Source organism: Oryzias melastigma, linkage group LG15 (assembly GCF_002922805.2).
Source record: "Oryzias melastigma strain HK-1 linkage group LG15, ASM292280v2, whole genome shotgun sequence".
In the NCBI taxonomy this organism is placed as follows: domain Eukaryota; kingdom Metazoa; phylum Chordata; class Actinopteri; order Beloniformes; family Adrianichthyidae; genus Oryzias; species Oryzias melastigma.
The window spans coordinates 21,969,656-21,997,338 of NC_050526.1; the positions used below are offsets into that span (position 1 = coordinate 21,969,656).

Sequence of the window (27,683 nt, forward strand, 5' to 3'; positions counted from 1 at the left end):
CCAGCATGTCCAGATTTTCTTTTATGTGCACAGTCTGCACATAGGGGAGCTCCAGCTCCAGCGTCCTGTGCTAGTGGATGGGCGGCCAGGGTACTGTCTGGTAGGGTAGGTCTGGTAGGGTACGATCTGGTAGGGTACTGTCTGGTCTGGTAGGGTATGGTCTGGTAGGGTACGTCTGGTAGGGCATGGTCTGGTAGGGTACGTCTGGTAGGGTACGGCCTGGTAGGGTACGTCTGGTAGGGTATGGTCTGGTAGGGTACGTCTGGTAGGATATGGCCTGGTAGGGTACGATCTGGCAGGGTACGATCTGGTAGGGCACGGTCTGGTATGGTACGATCTGGTAGGGCACGGTCTGGTAGGGTACGATCTGGTAGGGCACGGTCTGGTATGGTACGATCTGGTAGGGCACGGTCTGGTAGGGCACGGTCTGGTATGGTACGATCTGGTAGGGTACGGTCTGGTAGGGAACTGTCCGGTCTTGTATGGTACGGTCTGGTAGGGTACGGTCCAGTATGGTACGGTCTGGTATGGTACAGTCTGGTAGGGTACGGTCTGGTATGGTACGGTCTGGTATGGTACGGTCTGGTATGGTACGGTCTGGTAGGGAACTGTCCGGTCTGGTATGGTACGATCCGGTATGGTACGGTCTGGTAGGGTACGATCTGGTAGGGTACGGTCTGGTAGGGTACGGTCTGGTATAGTACGGTCTGGTATAGTACTGTCTGGTCTGGTATGGTATGGTATGGTACAGTCTGGTATGGTATGATCTGGTAGGGTACTGTCTGGTAGGGTCCGGTCTGGTATAGTACTGTCTGGTCTGGTACGGTACGGTCTGGTATGGTACGATCTGGTATGGTACTGTCCGGTCCGGTATGGTACGGTCTGGTATGGTACGGTCCAGTCTGGTATTTTGAGCGTCTCCATTAAATTGTATTGAACAGTACTATGTATGGTTGGTTGTAGGTTAATTGAAAAATGGAACAGAATGGCTAGACCGGTACTGTCATCACACCATGAAACCCATTGATTGGTTTTTAGCAGAAGAAAGTGCCAAAGGTTCTCTCTTCTTTTTCGGTTGTATTCCTCTTTGATGGCTGCAATTTTTGCTCAAACAAGAATACATGTTTTGTATATACAAAGTACCAAAAGCCAAGTGGAAAGAATGAGCTGCTGGATGACCTCCAAAGCTTCGCTTTTGCTGCAGTTGTACTACTATAGCGCAAAGCTACACAATTGAGTTACATTTATTGTCAAAATTTTATTAAAATGTAATATATTTGTTTTGAGACGGTATTACTATAATATGTGTGTTTTGAAATGGTATTACCATAGCCGAAGATCTGACTGTCACTGCTGCTTTGCTGTTAGACCTTCTCTCTCATGAGCTGTCACATGAATCTTTGTCTCTTTATGCAGCACAGCGTTATTAATTTAATGAAAGGTGCTATTATGTGAGATCCTTAAAGATGAATGAGGGTGTTTGCCTTGGTCATTACTCCCACTGTTAGAGCGCAGCTAGACGACTACCTTGCAGCTCATTTAGATCAGCTGAAGTTTGCCTTGAGGAGTCGTGATCAAGGTCAGCGAGGCCTTGCAGCGTTCAAATTTAAATGTATGGACACACAGAATGTGTGTGTGTGTTCCTTTTATTCTTTACTGGTGTGTCAACACCACAGTAATCTGTGTGTTTTACATGCATTTGCGATCAGTGGAGTCTCCAATATCTCAGCTTGGTGTCACTGCCTATTTATTCCTTCCATCGATCCCAACCTGGTCGTTCCTCCCAAACATACTCACCCTGACGCAACGACATTTCCCGCAGGGATTTGCTGCTCTTTCCCGACCTTCATGGAGCTCCCGAGTTGCTCTTTCCTTCTCTTTCTCTTAACCTCACCACGTGTGCTAGTTTGGAGCTGAGGGAGCAGTCCACTAATAGAAAGTCTATTGACTGGGCCACTCACTTATTGCTGCTATTATAGCTGCTGAGGCCCTCTGGACGCCAGTCGATAAAGCGGCTTGTCTCTGCTCACTGGTGAGACGCCTTTGTCAGCACTGGAGGAAAATTAAATGTTTGATCGACCACCTTGAGATTCCGTTTTATGGCAGGGCGGCGTGCATGTGTGCGCGTGCGGGCGTGTTTGTGCGAAAGATCAGGGAAGGGGAAAAAATAGAAGGCAGGTTTGACAATGCAGCAGTTAATCCTCTTTGACTGTGTGTATCTGGGAATGCCACTGTGGCAGCTAATTCTCAGAAACCTTGCTCCTCAGTGAGGCTGCAATATGCATCGGTCTCAGAGCTGCCTCTCCATCTCACACTTCCTCAATTCCTTTTAGCCGCAGTAGTCGAGGCTACAAATCGACAGCGTTATTGTTACACAAAAAGTTCTTTATTAACCAACCAGCTCCAATGTTTATGCGTTTTGTTTCTCCGCATGAATGCAGTAGCAGAATCTCCGAAGCGCCGTTTAGGGGCACAAAGTTAAGCTGTGCCTCATTAGAAGAGTTCCTGCGGTGGCACCAGCGGGGAGGTGCGGATGTGATTGACAATGCTGGCATTCCGATTCAGACGATCTGGAGATGAGGAAGGTTGCTGTCAGGGAAAAACAGACATGGAAAGGGTTATTTATAAAACTTTTTGCTAACAGTTAACTTCAATAGTCATGAGGTTCCACACTCCCAGAGTAAACGTCATGGTTTGACACCATGGTCTGGCAATAAATAATGAGCTACGAAAAAAAAACAAAAAAACTATGTCTTTATAGCAGCCAAGCCTACGCTATGACCCACTGGTTGTTAGTAAGATATGATATGATGCATAATGACAGCTACAATTTAAGAAATTGATAGCAATGCACAGTACTGTTGAAATACGGTCTAACAATACCGCCACACTCTGATGAGGTAATGGGATGTTAGAGCATAAATATATTACTATAACTGTTATCATGCAGTAATAATGCAGCATTTTATCATATAACTTAATGTAGTAAATCATTTTAATAACAAAAAAAAAATAAATCATTCTTCCTTCCTATATTGTGGAAGTTACATTCCAAAAATAAAGGTGAAAACAATAAAGGTTTTAGAGTTTTAAACTCCTCACGACACACTTTATACACGTTTCCCAGACAATACCATTTTCATACTTCTTTTTTTCTTGTTTCAACTCATAAAGTTCAAATCTTCATAGAAAAACAAGTTCAGTATTACAGACTTAATTATGTACTTGAACGCATTCTGTACATGGTGGCACAGAGGAGAATGATTGACAAGGTTTACAGCCAATCAGGAAACAGAACACATTTTGCTTAACATTTTTTATTTATTCATTTATTTGACAGGGACATTGCACATTGAAAAGCATTCCTGCCAATGCACCAGAGTTAGCTCGAGAGCTATTTTTCATTTTTCATCTGCTGTCTTTGGACTGATGGTAAAATTGTCTCTCTATAAAGACATAAAGTTAGAAACAAAATGTAAAACAAGCATAAGGAGAGAAAAAAGAACAGTAAAAACATATAACATTTTAATAAAGTTAAATGAGCAGATACAATACAAGAAATTATGATAAATAAATACATCATTAAAATAAAAAAATAAGATAAAATAAAAAACTCAATAAAATGAATCATAACAATGGAATATAAAATGGGATGTAGACTCATGAAGTTCAAACCTTTGTAGTGAAATAAAAACGTCTGTATTTTGGAATAAAAAATCAAAGTCTACTCAAGATCAAAGAGTCATTAATATTTGTCAAAATGAACTCATTCTATACAGGTGACTCTGCATGCAGAATGACTGACATGGTCTGAAGCTAATCGTGATGCAGAACACAAAGCAATGTACAGCTACACTACACTGAAAAAAGTGAAATGTTGGATCCACTAACAACATTTCTGCAATTTGTTAGATTTAAAACTATGAGTTTTCATCAAATAAAAAAAATTGAGTTGATGGTCTACTCAATTATTGTTTTTATTTGATAAAACTAATATTTCTAAATGTAACAAATTACAGAACATTTGTTGATTGATCTAACATTTCAATTTTTACAGTGTATATTGGAAGTTCTCACTGTTTTACAGATTTATTTCTCTGGTGTTTTGAATGCTTTTTTTTTTCATTTTTTTTAACACTGTGTTGTGTTCTGCACCCTGATTGGCTGTTGACCTTGTCAATCAATCTCATCTGCCTTGTCTCCTGTAAGCCCTAGTAAATATATTCAGCCTCTATAATTTATCAAAATCTATACTGCGATCAAAACTTTGTTTTTTCATGATATAATACTGCAATTATTTTAAAATTTAGGCTTGAACTGCAGGAGTTTTAGTCTTTAAAACATCTATAATCCTTCCATGCAGGTTTCACCTATTGCGGGTTATTTATGGAAGTAACAGCGATAAAATTTTTTTAAAAAAACATTCAAAATTGATCTTAAAAAATGGCAATATAGTGAGGGACCACACAATACAATACAATACACACACAACAATGATGGACTGCATTCTCACACACAACAATAACACATGGACTGAGTCACCACGTTTAACAGTCAATTTTACAAACATGTAAATAAATGTTGATACCTCCCACTACTATTTATTTTACAATGTATAGTGTGTATATATTTATATTTACTAAAGCACTCTGGATTGATGCTAAATTAAGTTTAAGTTTATTTGATTTACATGGCGCCTCAAAATGACCTTGGTCAAACAAGGTGCCACACATTAAAAGTTCTATTCTATTCTATTCTATTCTCACTGTGCAGTAAAAATGCAGCCTTTTTATAATGTGCACACATCATAGTCCAGTATAGTAATAATTTACTATAATAAAGTAACTTGATGACAAAAATGTACATTTCAAATGTCAGAGAAGCAGAACTGCTCCAGTCTTGACAGTTTAAACAAATAGATTCTATTTATTTCAGCTCTACCCAAACGTCCACAGTTTCCACAGACCTATTTACTGCACACAACCCCACTCCCGCCATGTCCAGCGCCTCTGAGCCTCTAGTGATTAAAATTTTATCAAGGCCAGCTAATCTCAGTGGTCTTTTCTGGCAAAGTATGCCAGAAATGTGGTGAAAACTGCAGCCATCTCAGTGCAAACATCTGACGCCCGGTCCATCTCACTGCTGGCCAATTTTGTCCAATTTAAAACATCCCACATCTTGATAGCAGCTATACAGCATGAACTTCCTCTGTCAAAAGTAATGTCTTAGTCTGCCTTTAAGAGCAGTCCTTGCCAACACTTTAGTGACCTTCTTGGAGGGAGGGGGGGTATTAACAACTGCGAGATAACAAGAATGTAAATGTACAACGACTACTGTCCAACATTTCTCCTCACAGCAGAGCGAGTGGAGCTAACATGAATATTTCTGCAAAACTGCTGGGAAAGCAGTGCTGGGTTTACAAAAAAAAAAAAAAAAAAAAAAGAAGAATCATTCACACAGCTTAGCTGTATTCATGCACTCAATTAAACCGACAGAATGCAGGAGAGTGGAGAAGTGCTGATTGAATTAAGGTGAAATTAAATGAGAACTTGGAGAAAGTTTTGCTGTTTCCCCCCCGAGGCGACAATTCGATTAAGTTCATTAACATACCTGGCTAGCGATGGAGAAGGAGTCACGCTGACAGAGAAATGTATGGATGTACGTGGGGGTGGTCGCGGTGGGAAGGTGGTAAAATTAGGATGAGGCAGTAGCCAGATGGAGAGGGAGGAAGGCGGTGCATCGAGCGCTGACTGATATCTGCAGTTTGCAGGGTAGGAAGCGTGTCATCTGTCATCTAATAGAAAAACTGTGTGTGGCGAAGACTGAAATGCAAAAGAAAAAAAAAACACACATTCTCGTTTCCTAATCAGAGACTCACTTTGAGCTGCTATTTGTCGGGTCGTATCCCCCACAGTTGCGCCGCTCATCCATCTGCCCTCTATTACCTGTCACTTTTACAGTTTTAATGTCATTGACCACAGCCGTGTGATCCGAATCCTAATTGAGTTGAGAATTAAATTGATTAAGATTTTTTTCCTGGCAAATTTTCAATAATATTTGCAAACTCAAGGCAACAAGCTTCTCTGTTTGCTTTCGCATAAATATGTGTGTTTACGGCGCTTTGGCAGGCAGTTATTTGTAAGTGAACTGCCTGATTGGTAAAAGATGCTCACAATTAGCAGTTTGTGTGAAGGAAAGAGGGTGCAATCACGTAAACGCTCCCTTGATTACCTGTTTTACAACAGCTTTGGTGCAAAGAATAGTTAAAATAGTTAAAAGCCACAGTGATTCAGCCTTATGGGAGATTTTAAAGTCAGTCAGACATGTAATCTCGTAGAAGTCTGATGGAGCTGCAAGGTCAGAGTGACTTTTCTGAGTTTTGCACAGAGTTTGTATTTGACATTCTGCATGTTTTTGGAAGATTTTTCTGTTTAAGCTGGCAATGGTCACAGTCAACCTGTCCATTTTAGAAAACCTTTTGACAGTTTTAAAATATTAATTAGAAAGTTTTCAGATTTGTGATTTCATTTCATTCTTAACGCATGTCTTTTACTTCTTGTGACTTACTTTATAAAAGTATCTAATGTCACCCAATGATAGATATTAAGCTACGCTCACACCAGACATTCAAGAACATGCTAAAAGTGCATTCTTAAACACACATTTAGCTCATGATATTCACAGTGGAGAAACAGGGTAAGGCTTCCTTATCCTTTTCCACTGTTTAGTAGAGCATTCTCACTTCCTACAGTTGCGAGAAGCTTGGTGCAAAATGTTGAAGCGGTGCAAATATTGCTCAAATGCTATTTATTTCACAACTCTATTCTGAAATATAACAGACTTGGGCCCAATCTGAATTCTTCACTTCTCTCCACTCATACATGTAGCCCTCCAAACGGAGAGTTGTGGGAAAATCTGTACTCAAATGTCACTTCCATGATGACATCACCAACAGTTGTAGGTCAGCTATGTTAGCGCGGAACTTCCAGTGCTCAAATATACATAAAAACAGGGGTTTTATAACTTTCAAAAGTACATGCTAAAACAAAAAGTCATAACTTGCATTTAAATGTTAACTTTTGGGCTTTAGAGCGCACCAACAAGAAGAACGCTTCTTCATGGCACAGCTGAACTCCGTCAGGACAGAAGGCTCTGGATCCCTCCGCTTATCGGACAATGCGTGTTCAAATGAAGGGATAGGGAGAAGGGAAGAATTTGGATTCGTCCTTGGTGTAATATAATTCTTGATGGGCACAAATTGCAATATTTGATTTTTCCTCCATGGACAATTTTTAAATGGTTGGCACTTTAGTGAATGAAAATGAAGGTCATCCATTCTTCTGTCACTACCATTTACAAATCCCTGATTGGTCAAAGTTTGACCTGGTTTAACGTGAGAGTTTTGAACGTGGAAACCCTAAACACACATTTAAGTGTGTTAACATAGGCTAAATCCAAATTGCTTCTCTACCCCTCTGGCTCCTCCCTATTGCTCCAATCGTAGGGGCATTTGAAGCTGTAGTGATGTCTGAAAGTGATTTTAAGGAGGAGCTTAAGTTTGCACTTGAATGTAAGTATTGAGTTTTTGCTTTAGCATGACTTTTTAAAGTTATAAAACCAACATTGTTGCTCATTTTCCGAGCACTAGCAGCTACACCTTAACATAGATGACAGGCAACTAATGATGCTGTCATCAAACGGTGGTTACATCTGAATTTGAAGACTGTTGCTATGTCCAAATTCCCACCCTAATCCCTAATTACTAAGAAAATATGTAGTGCAGGACTATATAGTGCTCTGCATTTTAAAATGAATTCAGACATGCTCACTACTTTCATTTTGTTTTTCTAAATGCTTTATATGACGTAGTGATTTCACAAAGTGAAATTCGAATCAATATGAACATTTTACTACATCCACTGGGTTTTGATGATAAAAAAAAATCAATTTAATGTTATTTTTTCACTAAAATTGTACAGCAGCAATGCATTATGGTCTATATACGCTAATGTAGTAAGCATCCATGCACGCTACCTTTTGGCAAAGATTTCTGGGAAATTTCCAGGAAATCCGATTTTGTAATTGTAGATTCGGAAAGCATACGAATTGGTGAATGCACTATATAGTGAGTAGTGAAGGGATTTGGACATAGATCACTATTTTTCCATCTCTGCTTGGAGGGCTAAATGTCGGGATATGGAGAAGCTGTAGGGTTAGGGAAGCAATTCGGATTGGAAGTGGCCACGTGGCCACTTGAACATGCGTTACAGAGGGCGGTGTGAACATGGCTTTAGGATTAATTACATCATCCATCCTGGAGATCTGAGATGGATGAACAGTTTCTAAACTCTCGCAGTGTTTCCTCTCCTCGCCGTCTTTGTGATGACAGCAGCACTCTGGTTTGTGACCCAAAAGATTACTCAATCTATCTCTCTCCGCGGAGAGCTCCAGCTAGTTAACTTTCTGGCCTTTTACATTTTCCATCAACAAAAGACGGGCTTGCTTGCCATCTCCCCACTTTTTTCTCCTTTAATGAAGGCTAAGTGAGTTTTAGTGTTATAATGACTTTGCATAAACCCCCTTCCCATCCTGTTCACTTTTACAACAGTGTCTGATTAAGGCCAAGACTCCTGGAGCTTCTGCTTAGCAAAGACATGCATTGTTCCAGGGTTGAAGAGGGTTCAGACATTTCAAAGCTTAATTATTCATTTCATGCAACTTTTAAGGACTTGAACTTGTGAAGTGAATTACAAAATGCATCTGAAAGTTACCCTAAAAATTTCCGTATTTAAACAGAAAACACTCTGCACTGATAACTGCCAAGAAAATGTGCATGTCTCTATATTTCAGAAATAGTTCCCTGTTTTTTTCCAGTCTTCCACTTCTGACTAGTCACTAGTCAGACAGTCGCGGCAGCTCAGACCTGTGACTGTGCGTGGAAATCTTGAACCGGATTGAAGATTCAGCACGGGAGCTGCTTGTGGGCGGAGTCTGCTTCAAAGCACAGAAGTACCAAACGTGATCACGAAGGAGAAATGAATCATTACGGTTTGTGTCCGGTCAGGTTAATATGACACCAAGATGAGATGAGCGCTAATGAACAGTAGAAGAAGAATAGAAGAAGAATCTCCTCCCGCCACTGCGTGCGTGACCGCGCTGCTCCGGTGTGGATACCACCTGCTGAGCGCGGCGATGTGCAGGTCTCATCCACCGGCCGCGTGCGGTGCGTGGCGGGGAGGAGATTCTCCTTCTATTGTATTTTTACTGTTCATTAGCGCTCATCTGCATCTACAACAGGGAGAACCGAAAGTAAAAGTGTTGAAAATCCCCCAAATCTTTCTGAAGACTTTTGTTTTCACAACTCTGTCCTTTTAAATGTCTGACTATAAGACTCACGCGCGCTCCAGACTTGGAGGGCAGGAATTTAGGTGTGCACGCGCTTATATTGACTCTTCATTGAAAGTGTTGATTGACGCGGCCAGTGTGGAAGCACCTTAAAGGTGCACGTTACATTTTTGTGTTTTTTTTCAAATCCTCTAAATAAAAATGACATCAAAAATCGTATTTCTTTATTGCATTTCTTTAATTTCATCAAAGCAATGAAACAAACTGTAATTCATTCATATTGTAGTGATGGTCTCAGACTTCGATGGGCTTGTTGTCGGTCTGGCAGCGCAAGGAATTGTGGGTTACCCATTCTTCTGTCTGTCTGACTGGAATTGGATTTAAGTTTGTGTTTTCGTCAATGTGTTTTGTTGTCTGACTGTTGAACATTTGTTGAACATTTATGATTTTGTCCTGTTATGTTTGAATTCTTCCTGCACCTGGAGTGAGAATGAGGGAGAGACTGATCAGGACCCCCTCTCGTTGTGACATTGAGGGATGTCAAAATAAAAGCTCAAATGTTCATTATGAGGCCATTCAGCTTTTGTTAGATAATTTTGACGCTGCAATGTCTCGCCAACTTGTCATGAGACCAAAAATATAGCTTATATGACACGAGGACACGCAGTAGGAGAAATAATCATTTCTTCGATACATTCCCCATGTGATACTTACAGTGTACGACTTTTAGAAACTGTTTCAATTATGCGGCTCCAGACACATTTGGTTTTTATTGTATAGGTCCAAAGTGGCTCTTTCAACACTTTGGGTTGCCGACCCCTGGACTAGTGCAATCTGTCAGAAAGCCATGTGTGTTTTTCTCCACATGCCTGCTCACTAAAGCTGTTCCCTTATGCAGGATTTTAGAGGGAAAATGTTTTATTTAGCTGTAGTCGTTTTGAGAAGATTGTGTTCTTTTGGATACATTTCTATCTGGCTTTAGATCAAGACAGGGCACTGAGTCTGCAAAGTTCAAAAGGATTTTCTCTTGTCAGTGGATTCTAATAAACAATTTCTGTCCCTGATGCTGGATCTGAATGCAGCTTCTGACACTGGTGATCATTCTACTCATCACCCGTCTGCCTCAGTCAATCAGTCTCCGTGGAAACAACTTCCAACTCTGACTTCTGGGTCCCTCAAGGCTTACATCCTGGTCCAATTTATTCTTTTTTTTTTTAAATTGTAGTCAATATGTTAGGTTGTTCAACAGCACTGCTTCCATGCTGATTGCTCAGTTTGGACTTCTCCAATATTCCCTTTATTCTTATTTATGAAGATCATCTTTAGATTAAAGTGCCCCCAGTAGTTTTTTAATTATGATTATGCCATTTCTAGCCAAAGTTTTTTTTAAAAAAAATGTTGTTTTCTAGGACAAAGTGTCTGCAGCGCAGCAGTAGTTCATTAGAAAGTCAACTCCTAGTCGTGGATGGGACCGTTGCCGCCCCCCTTTCCCATCATGCATAACTGAGTTTTCTGTTTACAGTCTCCTGCTAGCTTACAGCCCATCACACCTCCAATCTAACATTGCCATTGCAATAAAAATGACAAACATTATGAGCTATCAGGACAGTATTGAGCCAGATGTCATCTCAGACGGGGAAAACGAAGACATACTTGGATCTATACGTCTGCAAGTGGATCGCAGACCACAAGATTCACAGATTGACAGATGCACAATTTTCTACGACACAATCTTTTTCCAACTGCATTTTTTCATCTGCTCCTGATTAACAATGATTTAAATAAAGAAATAGTCAGAAATACAAATTTAAGCTTAATTTCCATTATAAATGTCCCCCATTGTCAGAAAAATGTCAGAAGAACGTGCTAAAAACACAAAATAACTCCATTTTTATCAGAATGGGCCTTTAAAAGACACTAAACATAACAGAATGGTGGTAAACTGGATGTGTTTTCCCCAAATTGGTCATTAGAGTTGACCATTCATCAAATAATTCAACACTGTGAACCTAAATAAACTAATTAAGGAGTAAGATTTAACAGCTCCATGAAAGTAGAGAAACAGATGGAGTTGGTTGTTAAAGCTGGCTTTTTTCAGCCCTGTCATTTAGTTAAAGTGAAGCCATTAATAAATAAGGGAGACCTGGAAAAAGGCTGTTCACATATTTATAAGTTCTTGGCTGGACTTGTGTAAGGCACTTAAAATTGGTGTGAACCAGAACAGCCTGAAATGCCAGCAACTGGTACAAAATGCAGGGATGTTGACCAAGATGGAGACACTCCACGCCTTTTTTTTCTCATTTGGGGATGATTTAAAACTTTTCATGATTTTTTTTTTTTAGTCCAAAAAAACTTGCGTAGCAACGTGTGAATGTGAGAGTTTTGAATGCAGAAGGCTAAGTTTGCTAAGGGATTTGGTAACATAGCTTAACAGACTTATCATTCCAAAACATCCAACCCCTCAGACCTTTTTCATGGAGTTAATAAGAGACTTTAAAGACTGAAGTTTAATAAATTATTCTAAAATAGGATAGTTGGGATGCATTTTTAACTGTTTACTTGTGTTGTGTTGGTTGAAGGATCACCTAAGTGAACTCCTGTCACTTCAGCTCAGTGTATCTGCAGCTGTGTGTGTCTCTGCTGTGTTCTGTCTGGCTCCACTTCACATTTGTGTCCACTTGTTGGGAAAAACAAGAAAGAAGCCACGCAGGCTCCGGTCCCAGAAGGAGACCAACTCAAGGTCAGGCGTTTGGAGTACCTGCTGGAATGGAGCGGTCAATGCGCACAGCATGCAGCCCCCCCACAGTCCTGCAGAGCAAACACTCTGAGCAGTCAGAGTGAAAGGGAAAAGGACTTGTTTGAATTAGAGGCTTTGAAATGACATTCCAGAGAAGCAGTGGCGGATATCAGGGAGGGTTCATCCAATCCATCTATGTGTAGATCAGAGGACACGAGAGACTAAACAGAGTAGTTCTAATTTGCATTTTCACACTCAAAGAACATGGAAACTTTTAAATAGTCCAACTCAAGTATTAAAAATAATTTAAAAATGCATCACAATCAATGTACAGATAGAAAAAATAGCAGCTTAAAGATTCAAATTGGGGTTTTAATGCCACTATTTCTGAGGAATACATGATAAATTCTCTTTTGTCTGGACCAATCAGCACATGGTACATTTATTTTTATCTGCACCTGAGTCTTTCTCTTCTCACATCTTTGTGCCGTCCATTATTGCCTTTTAAAAAAAGCTTTTAATTGCTCCATCTTGGGTGTGAATTAAAAGAAAGGCTTGTGAAGCAGCGGTGTCTCGACCACATTTGACTTATTAAAAAGGAGAAACCACTTCAGGGGGTAGAATCTACTCCCTGCAGTCATAGGCAGCGTACAAAATAAAACATGAACATGTTGACTTTGTTTGTCTCAAACTGAACATGCGAGTCGCCGGGAATACTCCCAAAGCACACAACTGGTGAAAAATAGAGAAATGCTTTATTTTTTTTATTTTTATTGAAGAAAAATAAACTACCATTGGCTGCAGATTGGAACTTTCTAAGGAAATTATGTGCCAAATATAGATTGTTTTTATTCGTGCATACAGATATTTTTTGTGTAGTTTTTAAACTGAACCCTGATGGGCTTTTGTTCAATCACACATACAGAGAAAAATGTCTCTAACTGCTAAATGACAGACAGATTCTGCTTTTATTTGAAGATGTAGTTAAATTGTTTTCTGGATTTCAATGTATTTTTGCTTTACTGAAACTGTCAATAGCATTTTTTTTTCTCTGATGCTTCATCTTTCGCTCCTTGCGGGTGCCGCCCATTTCATGACGTCAGCTTAGAGCCGGCCTCGACGGCGTTTCTGCATTTTATTCACGAAACAAACATCCAATTTTTTTCAAAAATGAATGTCCATACTATGTATTCCAAAAATATGGCTCAAACAGAATTATGATGGGTTCATTTTACTGTGAAATTCGATTATAAAATGCAGACAAAAACACTAGAATTTATAAAATGATGAAAAAATTATATTAGGTTCTAAATAGCACTGGTCGTGAATGTTTCACCGTATCAAAAATCCCCTTTGCTTTCACGCGGGTCATTTTTCTGGAGACATGCCCACCTTTCCGTCTTTGCTCAATAATCTACATTCAAATCAGTTCTCCTAATTCACTGTTTGCTTCCTTCCTGCAATGTCTTACAAATATCCCGTCGGCTTGTCCCGCTCTTAGATACTTAAGGATCCACCTTAACCCTAGAACACTATCGCAGGAATATTTTCACCAGAGTTAACATGATTTTCAATATTTTTCTGAGTGTCATGGGTAAAGTCATACATGTCCCAGGAATGGATGGACCAAAGGCCAAGTCTCTAGTATCATTTTTTGTTCTCAAATTCCTAAGTTTTCCAGTAATTTTCAAGCATGTTTTAAGGATCTTCCTCTGTTTTTATTTTCCATTTTGTTGCATAAACCACAGTTGAAAAGAAAAGAAAACTACTCTAATTTATCAAGTTTGTTGAGCTTCATATATCAGGTAAAAATTACCCGACAGAAGTGGTGGTGTAACTTTTTATAGCGAAAGTGTTCTAGGGTTAGATGTTGTGCAGATTCCTCACCACAATGTTCTTTGGCGTTTATCACCGCACAAAGTTTAAACGCTGAATTGAATGAGCGTTTCTTGGTCATCGCTAAACTAACTCACAACACAAATATAACAGTCAGCCAGTGTCGGCACGACTGTGCATGAGCCGGGGGAGCTCGCCAATCTAGATGATCACCGGAAGCTAGCGGACAGTTTGTGTTAGCCTGGGGGCGGTGCTGGCACTTCCTGAAAAGGGATGTTCTCAATTTGTGACATCATATCGTGAGGGCCCGCTCGTTTTTGTGGGTATGGGAGGGGCTTCTGTTGAGTGTGCAGGTTTTTAGAGGATTTCACAGAAATGCGTGAACGAATTAAAATAGAGCTTTGGAGTTGTTTATAGTGATGAATGAACATAATCGTACACAAGTTGATTTTGAAAGTATATATAAATTACGTAGCCCCATAGTGATAAAGATGCAGCTTTAGGTGGAAGTTTTTTTCACGTGTTACTACAAAACACAAGGAAAAAAAGGAGTATTTTCCAATAGAAGAAAAGTTTTGGATTTGAGTTTAGAAGTAGAAATTAAAATCTGATTTTTTTTTTTTTTTTTTTTTTTAATCTGACGCAAGTTTAATATACATTTTTTCATTAGTGAAACTGTGTGTTGCATTTCAGTTTTAAAGGATGTACCCTGGTGGCTGAAGGTACTAAACGTAATAAAGTAATAAACACAATTTCTATTTTGGGAAATCATGGGAAAATCAGGGAAAAAATACAACCCATGAGCATTGAGGAGGAAAAAAAAGTAGTAAAAATACTCTCCAAAACAGGGAAAGACAGCAATTTTGTCGAATGAAAATTAACTTTATCTTAGCAAACATAGTTTATGTCAAACAATTTTTTTTCGCATATTGTACCACATAGAGATATATTACTTCTTATTTTTTTATCCCTTTCACACGTATATTTCTTATCAATATCAAACCATTTGCTAAATATATAATAGTACAATCGATTAAATGAATATAAGAAGAGCTGTGACAATTTTACTCTGATGAACCACATTTTGAAATTTAATTTACAATTTATAGATGTGATTTTTCTGCACTTTTGGTCAATTTTAGGCCATCTAGACTCTGCCTCATGAAGATTCTTTTCCCACATCAAAATGTATTCAACAAATGAAAGTAAAGCAGCAAAATATTGCTAACATAAGCACAAAAAAGATGCACAATTGATGGAAAAGTATCTTTTTCTTTATACTTTCTCTATACTTTAATGTAAATGAATACAGAGCTGAAACTCCTCTTCCTAAAAACAGTAAATAACATTTTAGCCCAAACATGCCACCGTATAAAGTTATTGATTCCTCCTATATTACATGTGAGCCCGATTGGATGGCTGCCCAACAGGGACATAAAGCACCAGAGTAGCAGGCGATTACCTTTGACAACCCAATTCTTAGCTGGAGACAGGCTTCTCATAAGTGTGTCAGGGTGCGCGCGTGCGCCTCCATGCTGGTAGCATATTTAGATCCCGGGTTGGGGTGAGCTCTGCAGACTGGGAGCGGGATGTTGAGATGACAGCAGTAACAGAGGGGAACCATCAGATGTAGCTGTCAGCTGGCAGACAGGCTTATCACACCGGTTTCCCCCTCCTGAGCTGAGGCACAGATACATACAGTATTAGCCCAAATGCTGCATTACTGGCCCCATTTCTGTAATATGTAGGTGATCGGGGAGACCTCTTTAGAGACATTTTCGCCTTTTTCTCTGGTTAATATGGTGCAACGAAATAAATTAACAAGCTTTGGTAAATGGTTAATCTTTAAAATGAAAACGGTTAAGCAGATTTTGCTGAATTCTAGTAAATGTATCTATCATATTCTAATGAAAAGTGATAATTTGTCATAAAATTCTCTCTGCCAAGGGTTTTTTTCTATGTAGAGTGAGCTTCTTTTAAATTTCAAGGGCATTGCACTCAGCAAATTCATCACAAACACATTTGCATGCATGTCAAATATGTAAAAAATAGAAATAGGTAATAAGAAACTAATCTGGCACATATAGCTTTTGATTTTTCCACACACAGACTGTGCTGGAGCGGATTTGAATTGCAGATTGAATCAAATCAGAGGTTTAATTAACGCCCCTGTGGCCAGATGTTGAGCAGCGACAGCAAAAAGCTTTTACTGAACTTGGCAGGCAGCAGGCAACAGCTTTCTATTACCTTGAAACATGAAAATGTTCTTCTGGAATAAAACGCTGTTTTATTTAGCCATGAAATGGAGGGAAGAATTCCACTGAAAGGTAATTTCATCGCTCGGAAATTTTTTTTTTTATCTACAAAACCAGATTGAGCTCAAACTTTTCATTGGTGTACAGTTTTTAACATTAGAAGTAACACATTTATGAATGAATTAAATTAATTTTTTCAATTATTTCCTCTACAAAGTGAGAGAAGTTTTCGTGGTGAAATTAATAAATTCCTGCAATTTCAACCAATAATTTAGTAACTGCTTTCTGTTAAACACATTTGAACGTGAATTGGAAATACAATAACGCAAAATCTGTAAATTAAATGAAAATCAGAACAATTCTTGTCCTATTTTTATATTTATATTTGTACTTGAATATTGAACCTAAAGCCTTGTTTCCACTGAGCGATTCGGTCCAGTTAATTCTGGTAAGCGTTTCCACTTAGTTTCCACAAATATACTTATTGTAGTGTGTTTATAGAGGATTTGACCAATCGAGATCCAACAAGTAACTGTAAAAATAATAAAACATCCCTTACATTGCTTTCATTTAAGTAAAAAATACATAAAAGACCAACTTTGAGCTACTTTAAAAGCGTTTCCAGTCGTCTTTTGATGATGATTATACAATTTTTAGCCAAATTAAAAAAAAAAAAAACAGTTGCTTTCTAAGACATAGTTTCTACAGAGCAGCAATAGTTCCTTAGAAATTCACCCCCAAGTTGTGGACGGGACTGTTGACTTGGAGCAACCCCTCTTCCTGTCACCCATTACTGAGAGCTCTCCGTTTACATGCTCTCCTGCTAGCTTCATTACTGCAGATTAACATCACCAGAGCTACAAAAACGGCGAGTAAAGCAAAATGTCAGCTTGGAGGGGGAAAAAGAACATGGATCTAATAGTCTACAACAGGGGTCCCCAAACTGTAACCCGAACTTCACATTTGGCCCCGCCCCCTGGACACTAACAGAGATAGATGTTTTTTGTTTGTTTGTTTTTTTAGCTTGGCCATGCAATCGAATACGATTCAAATACAATTTTAGGCTCAATTTTTAATTACATGTCTTCCATTATCAATGTTAAAATATAGCAATTTTATTTTCTTTAAGTAACATTTTTTGATAAAACATCACCTTCAGATGATCAGAAAATGTAAATCATATGTATGTGTATAAACTCTTGGTTTCTTATTCAATTTTCCAAGACTGATATGATCAAAATTGTGATTTATTGGACAATTACGTGTGATGACTCATTTTTATGGAACTGATTTTATGGATCATGGAAGAAGAAATGACCCCCCCCCCCCATAATCCATTCTGACAAAAACCTTCTTTCTTGTTGAAACAGGTCCAGCTGGAACCACAGTCACAAACACAGAAACTCATCTATTATGTCATGATGTCACATCAGTAATTATCCCAGTTTCAGAGCTTTGGTGTTTGATGCAAATGTATTCAGTTCCCCCTCTCCGAATGTCAGTCGAGGCTGTGGGGTCAATATTGTGATGACAACAATCACTTTTGACAAGGAAGCTCTGACGGGCTCTAACGACGAGCAGCCTGCTGCACCGAGCGGAGCAGCTGAGAGGAAATCTGTTCCTGCAGGGCGGTGTGGGGTCACATCACCACTGCTGACAGCCATATTGGAGCATGCAGATACAGCATGTGACACAGTGAAGGAGCAGACTTTATATCAGTCTCAACTGTATCTAAAAAAACATCTGATTTTCTGACTATAAATACTCTGAGAAAATAATTTTACATTCAGGTGCAACTTCTCCCTGAAATCCTATTATTTATTGAGTTATGACTCACTGTTGACAGTTTCATTAATCTAATCTAAAGGAATAAAAGAAAGCAGCTTGTGACCCCAGTGCTACATTTGTCCTTTAAAATACCAACTAAAGACATCCCATATCTGTGTCCTGACATTTCCAGCAAATGCCTCTCATAATGATGGTGCAGGGTCACACAGAGGGAACCCGAACATCCAATCTGCTCCATTACAGGGTACGATCAGTGACTCACTCAACGTCTTTTTATGATTACACAGCTGTAATTACTAAAGCTAATACACCGTAAAATAAAAATACTACAATGAGGCAGCTTTAAATGAAGGGGGTGAGGAAATCAAACTGGAAGACATTAAAAATTACCTTTTTCAAGATCAGATCCCAGCAGAGCAGGGGTCGCAGTGATAGGGTCATAAATATGGATGAGCGAGCTAAGTGGGGTGGCAGTCCTGTATTCTTACACCCACCGACTTGTGGAAATGACATAATACTAACCTTCATTTTTTATGCAGCTCATTTTCTGTTGAATACGACGGGCCATTATGGGTTCACAGCGTCTCCTGTTTGTGTCTGTTTCGTCCCACTACTTAGATTGTTTTTGTTTCGGTTTTATTGTACACAAAGTGGCTTTTATAGCACAGACATTACAAGAAAGATGATAACGCGTTTTTGGGAACATTTCTGGGGAGAATCGCTGTTCTCATCTGTAAAGTTGTTGTGCTCACTTATTTAAGGAGGGTTTGGAGCAGAAACAGAACACAGACGGTGGAATTTGTGTGGAATATTTAGCTTTGAGACTGCAGAAATGATGGCAAAAGCTTTGCAGTTTTTTGTTTTTTAGAGGAGAATATAGATGAGGAAAAGAGAACATTTCTTTAACTTGGAAAATGTATTTGGTTGTTAAAGCCAAATATTTAATGTACATGTATTCGAAAAGCTTACAAGTCACTTTTTGTAAGTCAAGACTGAAATCAATGCAATTAATTTTAAATTAATCTCAAGTGGTTAAATTTACAGTTAAAATTAGTATTGTATTGAATAACTTATAAGGACAAAGTAGCATGGAGTCCTGTATGCTCCAGATTTAGATATAAAAGAGATGTCCTGTAGCTGAAAAATATGAATAAATAAATAAACAATGTTCTCAAGAGGTAAGATTCAAGTCTTTGAAATCTCAGGTCTCTGCGTGGAATCTTAAGTCGGACTCAAGTCTGATTTTCAAGTCCTTTCACTAAAATATCCACTCTTCTGCTTCAAACTGAAGAGGAGTTTTCCTCCACATCTTTAGCTCTTCATTTCCACTCATTTTAAGAAATGGTGCCATTACCTTAGGTCAGAATTTATGAGTTGTAGCTCTTTTACGTTGGGTGTTCTTTGCTTTTTGCAGACTTTTATGACAAGAAAATATCTAAAAATGTTTAAGTCTATTGTAGTCTATTGTTACCAGCAACTAAGTTCAACATCTAATTCCCATTTTTCCATCCATCCATCCCCTGTGCAGGGTTACAGGGGTTGCTGGAGCCTATCCAAGATGCTTGAGTCCATCACAGGGTCAAGCTGATTGGCTGCTGACAGAAAAAAAATGAGCCAATTGATTGATAAGTTCAAATGAAATATATCTGTGATAAATCTAAGGTCTTAACTTGGGTTTGTGTCTGTGGATCTGTGAGAACTTAGAAAAAGTGTGTTTCCTTTGTGCTACTTTATGGGGTCCAGAGTCCAGATGACCCCACCCTTATATTAATGTATAACCCCTCCCATGACAAAGGTGGACAGGATTTTATGTCTGCCATGGACACCAGTGAAAAAAAATCCTTAAAAAAAAAAAAAAAAAAAAAGTTCTGTGCGCTGTCTTGTGGGGTCTAGATGACCCCACTTGTAGTGTAAACATGCCTTGGGTAGCACAAAGAGTTAATGTGTTTGTGGTGTTCTGACAGAACGTGTTTTTGAAATCGTAGAACACATTTTTTTTAACACAAATACCAATTAATAGTGCAAAGAACACAAAATTATTCTGCACCTGCAGTTATTTCAACAGATGTTTCATTTACCGATGCAAAATTCATTTACATCCTTTTACAAACACAAATAATTTACAGAATGATTATAATTCCATTGGTAGAAAGAGCAGAACTGAGCAGGGTGTGGAGCGGACAACCGGGCTGTATGAGTATGCACCACACTGGGACAAATCTGCACAAATGAGATCAGAGAATCCAAAAGTGTGTGCTTAGCGAGAAATACAGCTTACAATAGAGTCTTTTATCTGAAAAGGGAACAGTTTTTCTCATTCATGACTTAAGTTGGAATACCTTGACCCTTGGTGCATGTGCCATACAATGTGTGTTTTATTATATTTCAGTCATCCATTTACTATTGTTGTTTATAGCTACCTCAAAAACAAAAGGTAGAATGAGGAATAAAAGTGAAAAATTTTGTGAGGCTTCTAAAGACAGTGACCTCTGAGCAAACTGGCTCTGAGCACAACTAGTTACTGGAAACGATGTTTCAACCAACAAGAGTGAACATTTTTCAGAAAGCTGCTGCTCTTATAAAGAGCATAAAAGAAAAATACACCAGTACAATTAAAATGATTAAAAATGAGATATTTCTAACACTATTTAGACTATATTGCAAAAAAGGAAGATGAATTCTGATGAGGTAAAAGTTTAGAGGGCAACTGCAAAACACACAAAACAAAAGAGTTGATGTAAAGCAGTTTGCCACTTAATATTTATAATAAACTTAAAATAGTGAAACATTGAGCTTCTTTGCAGATTTATTTTTCTACTACTTCTTGAATTTGCTTCTGGTTTTACCTGTGAAATCCATGTCAGTGTGTTGCAGTTTATAAAAACAATGTGACCTTTGGCTGATTTAGGTCAGAGGAATTTGTCACATTACGAAAATGGTGTACTCACCTTTTCACTGGATGTATAAATTTATGTCACAACTTCCTGGAAAAAAATCTTTCGCATATAATATCACGTTTAAATGAACAAATCATTTATTTTGTCAGTTTTTTTGGCAAAATCAAGGAAAGTAATGTGTTTTATTCCAATTTTTTATTTACCTTTTTATTCCTTTTGATAGAGACAGATGCACATTTGTGACTAAATAGGACGTTTGCTGCCCATGTGTGTAGTCACGCTGCCACTGGGGATTTTAAACTGATGCATCCGACTGCTTACTAACCCACGGGGATGCTGTTACCATAACAACAGAAACCGAGATCTCCTGGGGGGTGGGTTGCTGGGGAGGGCAAGGTGATCTCAGGTTTAAAACCCTGATTTCATACATGAACCTCCTAAACAAAAAGTAAAATAAGAACATTTTGACTGAGTTATTAATTCACTTTTATTAAAATAGCAACAAAAATTTTTAATTTTAAACAATTATTTTAAAAATAGTTCAAAAAGCATTAAAAAAATGAAATAAATTAACATCAACACACAAGAAAAACGCAAGTCTGGAGTTTAAGAGAGAAAATAAAATGTTGTTTTCATTGTATTCATCATCAGGTGTTTACAAATGTGCTCACAGCTGACAAGGTGACAGCTTCACATACAGACATCCACAGCAAGCATCGTATCACACGGTTACTACCATAGATAAATCTCTGTCATATATTATATAGCATCAGTTCAAATATGAGACTCAGTCATTCTTTGCACAGGCTCCAACACGGACACACAGACAGTTTTATTGTGAAAATGCCAGTGCAGAGATAAGTCACTGCTCATCCAGATGTGATTTCAATCAAAAGCATCAAATTAATTTCATTTTTTAAATTTTGTTTCAGCTTTTAAAAAAAGGTAATATAATTCAGCAATTTGTTTTATTTAAATTAAAGCTGCATGCATTTTTTTTTTCAAAATATCTTTTCTCTGCGAATGTGAAAACTTTCATTTGCTAGATTTTGGTCCTTTTTTAACAATAATCTATTTTACCAAATTATATACATTCAAATTATAACCCATCACATAAGAGTTCAACCATCTTAGTGCCAGAAAAAATGTATTTTTCTGAAATATGCACAAGAAGATGATCATCTGTGGTTCAGCGCAGCTCGACGTCTTGTGTTTAAAGAGGTTTTTATCTAAAGTTCACCTGCAGCTACTACTTATTTACACATAACACATCATAGCACTTTTTGCATTGTTGAACTATTCAAAGTCCATATTAAATGGTTGGTAATATTACAACATGATTGCATTAAAAACCATTGCTCATACATATATGCTTTGAGACAAAACAGCATTTTCACTAAGGTGAAGAGTTGGCCTTTTTTAGTCACTGTGAATTAAACAACTGTGAAATGAAGAGTTTAAGCCCAAGGAGGCGAAACAACAAGAAGCAAAAGACGTTTGCTTTGCTTATCTCTTTCTTAACTCTCGTTGATGCTTGGTCCTGAGCCATCCTTTCAGTTTTCAGTGCAGGAGTTCTGTTCTCTCAACACATTCTCATTCCCAACTCCTCACATGTTGACTTGTGGTTAAGGAGCCTCCGCATCACTTTTTGACGTTTCGGGTGTCCCCAAGTCGTTGTTTTTCGATGTGGTGGCTGTTCCCATTAAATCACGGGTCCCCAACCTCCAGGCCGCAAACTGGTACCGGTCCAGTCCGCGTACCGGTACCCTAACCCTACCACGGTACCAGGGTCCAGGTCGTCTGGTATTATATCCCATACCACGTCCCGTACCGTGTCCGGTGCTCGGCTAAGATTAGGATATCAGTACCGTATTAGGGTACCGGTACCGGCAATGTTCCGAGTATGAGTTTGCGAATGGTACCACATCCAGCTGCGCGTATCAAGGAGTTGAGGACACCTAAAACGTCAAAAAGTGACGCGGAGGGGTCCTTAACCAAACAATATGTGACGAGATGGGAGTGAACGTGTGTTGGTTCTCTTCAGTCTCAACCATTGACTGTATATGAGAATTGGACTGGACTGAGTCTCCCCCCACCCCCCACCACCAGAAGTGTCCACTGGCTTTAAGAAGCCAAAATCCTATTGATTTCAGTGTAAAAATAAACAGCTAGTCGTGATATTTGTCAGAATAACCATTCCTGCTCTCGAGTTTTCTTTGTCATATTTTTTCTTCATAGAAAATTATTCAAGTTAGAAACTGGCCAATCAGATGCCTCAATAAAAGTATGTAGTGGACCCCACGTCCAACATTTACAATGTTTGATTTCCAGATTTTCCTGAGCCCATTTTAAAGTGATAAGGGCGTGGCCTTCCAACAAGCTCACTCCTGACTGACTAGAGTGGTTGCCATAGAAATGCTGACTCGACCTACTCTAACCAATCACTGCCTACTGTCATCTGGCTCCAACACGGCCGCGTCCATATCGCAAAAAATGGCGACTATATTGACTTAATTTCGTTGGAGCCAGAAGGAGGCCATTTTCTATGGGTCCAGCTCTCATATCCCTTGTTCTCTCTTTATGGGGTCCAGATGACCCCACCCTGCTATCCCTCCCTTGATAAACGTGGACGAAGGTGGACAGGATTTCATGTCTGCTATGGACACCAGTGAACATCAATGAAAAAGAAAAGTTCAGTGCACTGTCAAGTGGTTTCTATATGACCCAACTCCCAATGTCAACATATCTAGGATAGCACAAGGGACATACAGTCAATGGTCTCAACCGTCCTTGTGTAGTTGTAAACAATGCTACAGCTGCATCTCAATGGTTTCTGCCATGTGAGAAAATAGGATGGGAGGAACAACAAATGAAAGTGTCCATCTGAGTTTGTATCATTTGGATGGTCTTTAGTTCAGGAGGTGTGAATTATGTTACACTTAAAAAATGAGAGTTTCGGTTTGCTTGCAAGTGAACCCTGGTGCGTTTTAAGAATGCTAATCTAGCAGAACTTAACCAATGATTTAGGGTTGTGGTGTAATTCTTCTAAAGCTCGAACCAAGAAAAGGTAGACATCCTTGTGTGGAAGCGTCCTCAGAGCCTCCTCCTGCTCTGAAAGCTGTTGGAACCGCCCGCTGATTAAGAATCAACATCGGAGGAGTTGTAACTTTTACTCCAGAAAAACCTTTGACTTTACAGATACTTTGAAGACAGTAACAATAAAGGTGTCATACTAAAGTAACAACTCTAATAACTAAGTATCAAAAATGTTTTCCCTTTTTTAATCATGTATACGCCAGCTCAAGAGCTGCTCACTCAGTTACAAGCTTGTGCTGTAATCCATGATGAAGCTGTCACTGTAAAGCAGCGTTACAGCCAAAACGCACAACAAACAGGCTTCAAAAAGGCAAGTGAATGCAACGTTTACATGCACTGAGTTACATAGCAGTTGTATGGTACATTGGCTGCTACATGGATCAAAAGGGAAGTACGGTGTTCTTCTGTCCTTAGAAATAATGAAATATTATCTACATGTCCTCCTTGGAGAGTTTTTTGCCTCCTCCATCGCCTCTGACATCGGTATTTGGAGCTGTGGGAATGTTTTTAATAGAAGAGGATTCACAGAATTACTCGGATCCTCTTGAGCAGAAGTCTATCTTTAACCTCCAGGTTTTGAACGTGTGGAATATGTGACAGGGTCTGTCAATCCAGAAAGGAGTCAAACAAACTCACACAGTCAGTAGTGGTTGAGGTCATCTGGGGTTTTCTTGTCCGTGGAGTTTAAACCCTTGGCCTGAGAAGATCTCAAGTGGTCTGAAAGTGAGCCGTGTGCGTAAACTGCAGTCCAGACTTAGATCACCGCCAGAGCACTTGGAGGACGGCTAGTTGCAGAGCTTTTTTATGACTTCAGCTCTATGACTATCATTGGAAAACTCATTACCACTGTGGGCAACTCACTGACATCAGATCAATGTTAGGATTGTTGTTCACATAGGAGACGCATGTCAACACACAGCCAAAGGTCCTTAGACAGTTGAGTGTCGAATTAATCACAAACATGACTCCAATTACTCGTGTGCATATTTGCGATGCCATGAAAAGGCACCTCACACTCACACGCGTTAAAGTTTTTGTGCATCACTTTTGAACAAGTCCAGCAAAACTCGTCGTCTTCATCCCCTCTTTCCATGCTCTTACTGCTGGTGTTGCTTTAAGCTGAAGGGAAAACAGAAACACAAAATGGTTAGTCCCGTTCTGTCCGTCCAGATAGGACAATTGTTTGTTCCTAAAGGGAGAGCCAAAGTCATAACCAGTTAGTGAGGAAATGTTCTTAAACAAAGAATGGATGAGACAATGAGCTGTATCCTTGTAGAGATACAATAACACTCCATCTGTTGTTTTTCATTACCTGCTGCACTAAACAACCCCTTTCGACTATACAGCACTTTTATACGGGAACTATTATCCAATATTCTCGTCTCATTCATAATTACAACCGTCTATTGTGCTAGCTATCTGGCTGTGCCCCAGATTAAGACAAAGAAGACGGACTGGAGCATAAACCTTCATGTTTAGCGCCCAGGATTCGGTCTTTATCTAGAATGCCTGATTGTTTGTCATGTTGACAGGCTCTGTTGGACTGTTGTGTAGCTTTATCACCTGAAACCTAAAGGAACTGAAGAAAGAAGGATGTAATTAAAACGGAGAGATAAGTTTCCCCACAATAAGTGTTGTTTTTTTAATTATGGTGGCTTTAACATAGTACAATCTTAATTGATCCACAGCAGATCTTTGTGTAGCTCACATGATGATAAAGAATAGGCAATAGTAGCACTTACTAGATAAATATCAGTTTACCGGTTTTCTTTATGATGTTTTAGTCCTTCATCTCATGATCTTAGAGGACAAACAACATCAAATGTTCAAAATAAAACTTTTTTTTTCCTGAATTTTCATTTTGACAAGAGCCAGGCCTTTAGGTGGCACCACAACTTTCAGATTTCTACGTTATGGTCCGCCCCACCTCTGCACTCTGTCCTAATTGGAGCACAGACGTGCAGACACCCCCCACACAGAACTGAGAAGAAGAGGGATGATACACTGGCTGTCAGCACCTATCCCAGTAATGGCTGTTAAAACAGTAGCCTCTACACTCTGTTGCCTCTGTCAGGACTCATCTCTCAAGTTGGCCTTTGAAAAAAGTGGGCGAGCACACTTTTGGTAGTGTGTATCCTTCTCCTCTGGGATAGAACAGGTACATTAGTTTCATGCTGCCAGGGTGCCATGTGTTCTTCCCGTGCCCTCCTGCTGACCTACTTTGTTTACCTGGTCCAGGTGAACCAGTTCGGTTTGCAAGTTTTTATTTAAAATTTCGTTTTTGGTGGCTCAGTCAGCAGCTGGACCAGTTTAATTTTTGGTTTTCGAACACATTCTTATTCCCAAGTTGTCACATATTGACGTATTGGTTCAGGACTTTTTGACGTGCTGGCTGTTCCAACTTAATCAGGGGTCTGGTCTTTTTGTTGGACATGACCAGCGTTTGATACTGGATTAAGGTTCGGGTTAGGATACTGGTGCGGTCCATGTCCTGGCCTGGAGGTCGGGAAGCCTTGATTTATTTGTAACAGCCAGCATGTCAAAAAACAACGGGTGGAGGACACTCAGAATGTGAAACTCCGTCTTGATACTCACATTTTTTTTTTTACTACTTCAGTTAAAATATCTTTGATTTTTGAAACAAATGTGAAGGCTGCCTTATATCAGCCAAATCTGTTCTCCTTTGATTTATGATAAATGTTTTTTTCTCATTTGTAACTATTCAGTTATCTATTACTTAAAATAATCAGAAAAGTAAGCTATGACATTTTTCAGAGAATAGGTTAAATATACTTTATTGTCGTATATCATGAAATATATCGGTATCGTGATATAAAATATTTTATATCATGATATACATTCTTTTCCATATCACCCAGCACTAGTTAAAAGTAGGATTTAATTATCATTCAGCTTCAGTTTTCTGTGACAGATTCCTGTCACGAGTTTACTCTTGTCAGTTTTTGGAGCTCTGCCCTCAGTTTCTGTTTTTAGATTCCCAGCTGTTGTCTATCTGATAGCGCTCTTGGTAGTTGTTGAAATCATAAACTACAGCACGAGGGCACAGAAACCGTGAACCTGAATACACCACAGGGCCTCATTAGAAACCCAAAGCAGCTGTGCTGATTATCAGTCCGAACCAGGTGTGATCATGAGGAGGAAAACCTGCAGGAGCCGAACATCAACACCTCAACACCAGTATTGAGTGTTGCTTACACTCCAGAGCTCAGAGGAAGTCAATAACGTTTTTTTTTTTTTTTCATATAACCTTTTATTTTAGTTAATATTATATTTTTTTAGGTAAGTGACAAGAATAAACCCCAAAACATCCACACCTTCACACTTTCCCCCATACATTATCAATAAACTCCCTAAAAACAAAACATGTCTGACTCCAGTCGTCAGTATTTTGTCCTCTTTCAGCCTCCATCTCTCTCACTGACGTTCCCGTCCAGCCTGTCGTCTGACCTAATACCCAGGTTATTCTCACCCTCACCTTTATCTGAGACAGTTTCAGCATATTATCAGTCTTTCGTAAAACCACAATTACACTCCTTGTCTCCCTGATGCCACAAAGGGGTGACCTGGTGTGCCTCCTGTCAATCACTAATACGCCTATTATAGCTTTCCTGGAATTTTAAAGCTACTGAGAGGCTGAAGCATAAAGGTTAAAAGAAACTGACAGAAATGAGCAGCAAAAAAACTGTCAGGTGGTCAAAAATCCAAGAG

General features: G+C 39.1%; 1 protein-coding gene across 3 annotated transcripts in view; it reads right to left on the reverse strand.

Annotated features, from left to right (window-relative positions):
* Nucleotides 1-2,129: 2,129 nt before the first annotated feature.
* Nucleotides 2,130-27,683, reverse strand: part of zgc:171482 (zinc finger protein) — a 94,022-nt gene continuing 68,468 nt past the window's right edge. For 2 of the 3 annotated variants that reach the window (XM_024297809.2, XM_024297808.2), the window contains exon 7: nt 23,023-25,073. Coding sequence is in view for 2 of the 3 variants with exons in the window: in XM_024297808.2 (XP_024153576.1) it covers nt 25,052-25,073 (22 nt within the window). In the remaining variant the exon portion in view is untranslated. Of the gene's footprint in view, nt 2,590-23,022; nt 25,074-27,683 lie in introns of those variants that run through there. The other variant, XM_036215489.1, reaches the window with a different exon arrangement.